Source organism: Cherax quadricarinatus, chromosome 4 (genome assembly GCF_038502225.1).
Source record: "Cherax quadricarinatus isolate ZL_2023a chromosome 4, ASM3850222v1, whole genome shotgun sequence".
NCBI classification, from domain to species: Eukaryota; Metazoa; Arthropoda; class Malacostraca; order Decapoda; family Parastacidae; genus Cherax; species Cherax quadricarinatus.
Window position 1 is genome coordinate 66,064,729 of NC_091295.1, and position 8,676 is coordinate 66,073,404.

General features: G+C 39.7%; 1 protein-coding gene across 1 annotated transcript in view; it reads left to right on the forward strand.

Moving 5' to 3' along the window:
• LOC128684894 (serine-rich adhesin for platelets-like) overlaps window positions 1–7,807 on the forward strand; it is a 47,160-nt gene extending 39,353 nt beyond the window's left edge. The window contains exon 15 of the mRNA XM_070097120.1: window positions 7,256–7,807. Coding sequence (XP_069953221.1) covers window positions 7,256–7,426 — 171 coding nt within the window. The 3' untranslated portion in view covers window positions 7,427–7,807. The remainder of the gene's footprint in view (window positions 1–7,255) is intronic.
• The last annotated feature ends 869 nt before the right edge of the window (window positions 7,808–8,676 follow it).

The window sequence follows — 8,676 nt, forward strand, 5'->3', positions numbered from 1 at the left end:
ACATTTGGGGCCTGAGAGACCAATACTGTATATAATGTGTATATATGAACACAATAACCGCACTAAAGTTATTATCATATTATTGTTTACCACTGTTGTTATTACAATAAACATGCACAAATCTTGTATAATACTAATGTTCTGTCATATATTTACATATTTACAATCACTGGACATGGTTTTAGAACTGCTGGAGCTTGTGGAACTCCTTGAAACAAGGCACCATGCACAGAGGTACCTTACATTCCTCACACATAAACCGAGTGTCTTTGCGTCTTTGTTGCCGTCGTTTTGTTTGTGCACAGACGATGCATCTCTTCTGAGCAAATTTGTTCTGAGTTGAAGGAAGCTGTATTATGAAATGATCACCTTCCCTCCTCAAACGCTTGGGTATATCCTGAGGAGTTCGAGGACCTTGTTGTATAGCAGGTGTTGTTACCTGGTACTTCATTATGAGTTGTCTGACAACAGACAAACAAAATTCACCATACGGTGGTCTGTTGCCAGTCTTCATTTGGTACATATTTTATGCATTGAGCATTGAAATGTCCATGAGATGGAAGAAAAGTTTCATGTACCACTTGTAACTTTTACGAACACAATCAACAAAGCCAATCTGCATGTCACTTTTGTCAACCAAGCGCATGTTTTGTGTATAATCAATCACTGTCACTGGTTTTCGAATACGTTCATTAGTCACTCGATCAACTTTGCCACTGTCTTTCATTTCATTACGGTGAATGGTTGTCAACAATGTGACATCTCGTTTGTCATGCCACCGTAATGCCATGATGTCATTGGCAGTAAACACCTGCACGTCATCACCACAAGCACCTTCGTTGAGCCTGGGCATATGTTTACGATTAGAACGCACTGTGCCACGCACATCTGTCTTGTTCACTCGCAAGAAATCACTGAGTAATGGGGTTGTGTACCAGTTATTGGTATATAATGTATGCCCCTTACCAAGATAAGGTGCCATCATGCTTCTCACTACGTCACCTGAGATACCCAATAACATCTTGGTATCTTTCAATGTTTTACTTCCCGTGTATACAACAATATCCAATACCAGGCCACTCACAGTCAGAGTACAAACAGTTTTATACCAAAGCGTTTCCTCTTGCTCGGTATATACTGCTTGAATGACAACCTACCTTTGAACAAAATCAAAGACTCGTCAATTACAAGATTCTTGAATGGATAAAAGTATATGCTGAACTTTTGTTTGAGATACATAAAAACATTTCTAATCTTGTATAACCTGTCACTTCTGTCAGGCCTGGTTTTGTCAGAGAAGTGCAACATACGTAACAGTAAGATAAACCTGTTCACTGGGATGATTTCACTGAAGACCGGGGTAGAAATTAGCCGATCTGTGGACCAGTATACTTTTATATTATGCTTATATACATGAGGCATAAGCATTATTGATGAAATTAAGACACATGTGCAACATCTGGGTATCTTTATTGTGGACGTTTCGCCATCCAGTGGCTTTATCAATACAAATTCTAGGACATAACTTGAAGACAGTAGAACTATGTACAGAAGATGAGGTAATCAGTCCCTCAACCTAGGAGTAGGTGCGAAGAGCACCATAGTCGTGGAGATTCTGAAGCAGAAGAAAGGAGCCTGGCGCTTATATAGTAACGTCAGGCTCCTTTCTTCTGCTTCAGAATCTCCACGACTATAGTGCTCTTCGCACCTACTCCTAGGTTGAGGGACTGATTACCTCATCTTCTGTACATAGTTCTACTGTCTTCAAGTTATGTCCTAGAATTTGTATTGATAAAGCCACTGGATGGCGAAACGTCTACAATAAAGATACCCAGATGTTGCACGTGTGTCTTAATTTCATCTTGTCGGTATTATATACCATTCTTACACATAAGCATTATTGTTGCAAAAAGCAAATACATTTCTGCAACAGTCGTCTCTTTCCACCGGTGTAGTCTTGACTGTGGTGATATGATCGTATTTGCCATGGTGTACTCAAAATACTTATTACTTTCCCTGACAATAGTTTCCATCAATGGCTGGTCAAAGAATAATTCAAAGAATTCCAGTTCATTTGCAGTGTTTCCAAGGGGACAAGTTGGTAGAATTCCACTTTCAGAGTCATCAAAGTGGTGGAGCTTGGGAACAAAATTGGGATTTTGCTGCCAATCCCAGATACGGTTTGCTGGTGGATACTGGACATCATAGGCTGGTTGTGTGGGTAGTTGTGGTTGTGGTGGGCTGGTGGCTGACGCTCCGCTTTGTCCTTGAACTGCGGAGTCAGCAGCATGGGTCCCAGCCTGGGCTGGTGAGTCACGCATGGCCGTGGCACTACCATCACCAATACCACCATCTACTGATGCCTGTGGTCTATCCATGCCAAGTGTAGCCACATCATCCTCACTATCACTATCTATACCTGGTGTAGGGCCACGGGATGTTCTCTGGGATGTACTCTGTCCCCTGGGCATGGCATAGGGTACACTACCCGAGCGCATGCGGCGGCGTACATACCGACGCTTCACTGGTGAATATGATTCCTCACTATCACTACTTGAATGATCGTCAAAAGCAATAAAATCACAATCCACATCACTATCATCATCATTACTGAAGTCAGAGGCCTGGCCACGCGAAAATAATAGTTTTCTCTTTCGTTGAGGTACAACCGACCGTGACTGACGAGTGCCCACACCAGAGGTAGAAGGCTGAGGATCGTCAGGGTTTTCTGCATTATTATCAATATCCTGGTCATTCCTTTCGGTCACTAACTGATCAAAGCCAAAGAATTCGTCTTCATTCGCACTTCCATCACTGTCAGAACTATCAGATAGGAACAGGAGAGTCCCAATTTTCCTTGGAGTGAGAGCTGCCTTGCGACGATGCATGGTGAACAAGGGTAACTGAGCCCTAGATTTTTTGTTTATGGCGCACACCCACCACGCAGACCCGTTCTCTCACATGTAGGCCTATGAGCGTTTTCGCGCTAAATTTGACGGCGCTAGAATTTTGGCGTAGATCTACGGTTTGGACACTCAACATGAAGCCGTAGATCTACGGGACGGACCCTGAAAGGGTTAAGGTTAAGTTAGGTAATGTTTGTCAGGAAAGAGGACACGTGTTCTCACTCGAGTCTTAGTTTTATGATGACCCACCACTGGAGTTTTGGTCATCTGACTGAGTCCTTCTGCTGACTTACCAGTCCACCTCTTTAAAAATTAGTACACCCTCAAGTTTGCTGTGATTGGCAAATTTTAGCCTGGACGTGAGAGAGTGAATCTGTGCGGTGAGTGTGGGCACTGTAAAAAAAATCCTGCCCCACAGTGCATGATGAAAACCGCTAACCTCTCACCCTGTGTTTGGGTTAAAATAGCAATTTTGGGGCATTGTTTTTATGGTGTTTTTTTGAGGTTTTACTGGCTTTTTTTCAGATCCATTAGAACAGAAGACACTAGTAATATGCAGAACTTTTCTGCAAGTTTAAGATTGGGAGTTATCTGAAATAGGACTCGAGTGAAGACAGTTGTCTAATTTGAGTGTTTTTTATGGGAAAGGATAGGAGTCCCTTAGCTCCTCTGGTCTGTTTGGTGGGCTATTAAAAGGTCTATATCAATTATTGGAATGACAAACCATAACCAAGTATTTTTGTTTATGGTTTATTAACTGAGAATCGGGAAAAAAACTGTCAGTTTTGTGTGTGACAATGGATTCAAAATGAAGGTCACGTGTTATAAAGGAGTGGTCTGGGGATGTGACTGATGAACAGTGGGAAGTTGCTTTACTGTCTGGAATGACTACAGTGTCTTGGACTGTATTTTTAAACTGAAATTTGTGGAAAATAATGTAAAATTGGGAGCAAGGGCCTAGTAACCCCTTCTCCTGTATAAATTACTAAATTTAAAAAGAGAAACTTTGGTTTTTCTTTTTGGGCCACCCTGCCTTGGTGGGATACGGCCAGTTTGTTGAAAAAAAAAATTGGCTAAATTCTGAATTCTGGGTACTTAATTGGGTAGTTTTTTTATAATCAATGATAGTGCAGTAGAAATATTAGCAAAATAACCAGGAATTGGGTTAGCTTAAGACTTATTTTTAGCCAATTTCTGCATTCAACGTGGGGGAAATCAATTCTGTAAAGTTCTCCCTGACTTTAAATTTCATTTTTTTTGTTAACACATCAGCCGTTGGTAACCAAGGCAGGGTGGCCTGAAAAAGAAAAGCTTTCATCATCATTCACTCCATCACTGTCTTGCCAGAGGCATGCCCACACTACAGTTATAGAACTGCAACATTAACACCCCTCTTTCAGAGTGCAGACACTGTACTTCCCATCTCTAGGACTGAAGTCCGGCCTGCTGGTTTCCCTGAATCCCTTCATAAATATTACATTGCTTATACTCCAACAGCACGTCAAGTCCTAAAAACCATTTGTCTCCATTTGCTCCTGTCTAACACACTCACGCACACTTGCTGGAAGTCCAACCCCCTTGCACACGAAACCTAATTTACCCCCTCCCTCCAACCTTTCCTAGGCCGACCCCTATGAAAGGTTGGAGGGAGGGGGTAAAGGAGGTTTTGTGTGCAAGGGGCTTGGACTATCAGCAAGTATGTGTGAGCGTGTTAGACATTATGCCTGCGTAATTTGTATTGTAACCAATTTTTGCATTTTTCATGCCATTACCTTTAGAGAAAGATTCTCTACCATTTTAGAAGATATTTTTTTTTTTTTAACCTTATGGACCCAGACGGGGCTTTCAAACTGAGGAATGTTAAAACTTCAATTAACCCTTTCAGGGTCCACAGGCCCTCTCAGAGACTTGTTCTCAGGTTCCCCCATATTTCAAAAAAAAAAAAAATTATTTTTTCTTATGAAAAGATAGAGAATCTTTTCCTGATCATAATGACACCAAAAGTATGAAATTTGATGGAAAACTTATGGAATTATGCTCTGGCGAAGTTAGCGGTCTCGGCGATGTTTGCACATCAGCGATTTTGCCCACTTTGAGCCCTATTTTCGGTCAATTCCAATGTACTAGTCGACAAAAATCATAACTATTTCACTAGAACTCCATTTTTTTCTATCGAACGAGTACAAGAAACCACCAATCTACTGATTTCAACTATCCGGTACAGTGGTCAGAATTTAGCAACTTTGCCAATTTCACTCAAATTTCAAAAGATGCCAATTTTCAAATAGGGTCCAGAATAAACAAGAAAGACATTCCTGGCACTAAAATAACATTTCCTCTGTTCATTAGTCATGTCCCCAGGCCCCTCTTACATTTCTTTTGCTTTCCACTTTGAATTTTTATTCTCACAAAAAAGATAAGATTTACTGTTATGCAGACTGCTGCATTAGTGTAGAAATGGCATAAATAATATTGGTGCACTTGTGAAAGAATATTAGACTCACCAGTTGACGTGTATTGGACGCTTAGCATGATTTGTTTACTTTTGAACTTTGGTAAAAATCAAACATTTCTGCTAACTTGAGCTCAATTTCAAGGTACTTTTCATTGTAAAACCAGTCAAAATCATCTCAATTTCTGTAATATGTCTTCCATTCTATACAATGAGACCAGGAAAACTAGAATACAACAATAAATACCATACGAAAATATAGTGCAAAGTCGCTGTTTTAATCCAAAAACACGGTCAAAGTTTTTTTTTCTCATTACGCACTGTGTGCTGTAGGATTTTTTTTATACTGCGCACACTGACCACATAGACCCATTCTTTCATATGTAGGCCTACCAGCTTTCTCTCACTAGATTTGAAGGCGCTAGAATTTATGCGTACTAGTACGTCATGGACACTGGTGCGTAAGCCGTACTAGTACGGCTGAAACCCTGAAAGGGTTAAAGGAATGACCTTCACTTTTTCTGAATGCTTATGTATTTATGGAAGAAATCAATCCCTAAAATGTTAAGGATATAAACAGTGCACTTTTACTTATGTAGCACTCTGCTTCATATAGCAAAATGCATATACGTATGTTGTATTCAATTTTTTTTAAACACACTGGTCATCTCTCACCGAGGTAGGGTGACCCAACCTATAGAAAAATACTTTCACTGTTATTCATCCAATCACTGTCTTACCAGAAACACACTGACATCACAGTTAAGAAGACCCTTCAGATCGTGACATCTCCACCCCTCTCCCCAACACTAGCATGAACTTTTACAACCCTATCTATAGATGTGTTATACAACCATGGTGATATCATGTGTCCCTGTTTGGGTCCTACTTTTACTGAAAAGTAATCCTCCTAGATACCTAAACCTGAGTCTTGATATCCAAATATAACCCATTACCTATTTTATACATTTGCAATATCTGCAACATTTCTCTCATATTAACCCTATCAGGTGCCTTTTTTTTTAATCCATAAATGCTTAAAAAATTTCCTTTACCTTTATCTTTGTACTACTCATTTATATATTTCTGTGTAAACACTTTGTCTACACATCCTTTACCCTTCTTAAATCTTGCTGTCTTACCTTTAATTATTTCCATAATAACTCTACCAATGTGTGGTGTAAATATTATGGAGAAAATTCGGAGTGTGGAAATTAGGAGAAGGTGTGGAGTTAATAAAAGTATTAGTCAGAGGGCTGAAGAGGGGTTGTTGAAGTGGTTTGGTCATTTAGAGAGAATGGATCAAAGTAGAATAACATGGAGAACATTTAAATCTGTAGGAGAAGGAAGGCGGGGTAGGGGTTGTCCTCGAAAAGGTTGGAAGAAAGGGGTAAGGGAGGTTTTGTGGGCGAGGGGCTTGGACTTCCAGCAGGCGTGCATGAGCGTGTTCGATAGGAGTGAATTGAGACGAATGGTATTTGGGACCTGACGATCTGTTGGAGTGAGAGCAGGGTAATATTTAGTGAAGGGATTCATGGAAACCGGTTATTTTTATATAGCCGGACTTGAGTCCTGGAAATGGGAAGTACAATGCCTGCACTCTAAAGGAGGGGTTTTGGGATATTAGCAGTTTGGAGGGATGTGTTGTGTATCTTTATACATATATGCTTCTAAATTGTTGTGTTCTGAGCACCTCTGCAAAAACAGTGATTATGTGTGAGTGAGGTGAAAGTGTTGAATGATGATGAAAGTATTTTCTTTTTGGGGATTTTCTTTCTTTTTGGGTCACCCTGCCTCGGTGGGAGACGGCCGACTTGTTGAAAAAAAAAAAAAAAACTCTACCATACACTTCACTTGGTATACTTGACCATTATATAAATTTTATAATTTCTTGCAGGTGCTGGTGAAAGAACTTCAAGCAGAGGAATGCAGCTGGACCCAGTATGACGAGGATGAAGCTGCTGTGAAGACTCAAGTTGCCAGTGAAATTCTCGACACACTTATCGAAGAAACCATCATCCTAGTCACTAGCATACTGTCTAAGAAAAGAACTTATATTGTGCACTAGAGAGAGAGTTGCTATACACACTGCATTGTTTTAGGGTATTTCTCAAAACTGCTTTTATTGTCAAAACATTTGAACAATTTTATTTTTAATAAAACATGTGATTTGAGTACATATTTAAACAGTTTTACATGTGGAAAATATGATTTTTTTTAAAGTTTTATTCTTAATCTGCATTAAGCAGTCAGTACCTTGAAAATTTGATTTTAGATCAATGTTAATGTTTCAATTATTTTCAAAGGAATTGCAAACTGTCCAGCCATTGATGTCTGTGATATTTCAGGTGTGTCAAGTGTTGTGTGATAATATATGTTAAGGACTCGCTGTGCTTAGTTTATTTTGTATCATGCCATATTGTTAATATTAACATTGAATATTACAAGATATACTGGGTTTCAATTTCTCCTCAGTCCTCTTCAAGGAGGTACCTTTGATGCTGGTGAAGGGCTTGTGTTCCAGGGAATTGGAGCTTCCATCCACTTACTTGAATCAGACTTAATTGCCTCCCATTCCCAAGAGCTGTATGACCCATATGGGTTTAGTGCTTTCCCATAAATGTGTGTGTTTATATTTGCCAACAGTTTGAAGGAGGGATGAGGATGTTGCAGTCAGAGGGTAAATGATTGTGATGTTAGCACATTTCTGCCAAGATGGTGAATGAATGATGAATGCATTTTTTTTGTCTTTGGGTCATCCTGCCCTGGTGGGAGATAGCTGTTGAATTTAAAAGGAAAAAAATTCTCATAGCAATTTTTACTGATGGCTAAATTGTTTGCATTTTCTTATTTAGTTGGGATCTCGGTGGGAGACGGCCGACTTGTTAAAAAAAAAAAAAAAAAAATTGGTAGAGAGCAACCATCCAGGGAGATGCTGCTGTCTTGTTGTACAAATGTTAAGTGGAAGCTGCCTCTTGTCTCTTCATTCAAAGGACAGAAAGACTTTAGGGAAGTGCAAAATTTCTCATTTCATCACTGATAATAAAGATTTTGATACATTATAGATATTATTTGTTGATCTGCAAATGTGTGGAGAGTTGATGTCGTCATTCTAGATAAAGCTGGACATTGTGGGCACATGAATAAGTACTTTCTTTCAACACACCGGCCGTATCACACTGAGGCGGGGCGGCTCAAAAGGAAAAACGAAAGTGTCTCCTTTTACATTTAGTAATATATACAGGAGAAGGGGTTACTAGCCTCTTGCTCCTGGCATTTTAGTCGCTTCTTACCTGCCAGATACTATCCAGTATTACT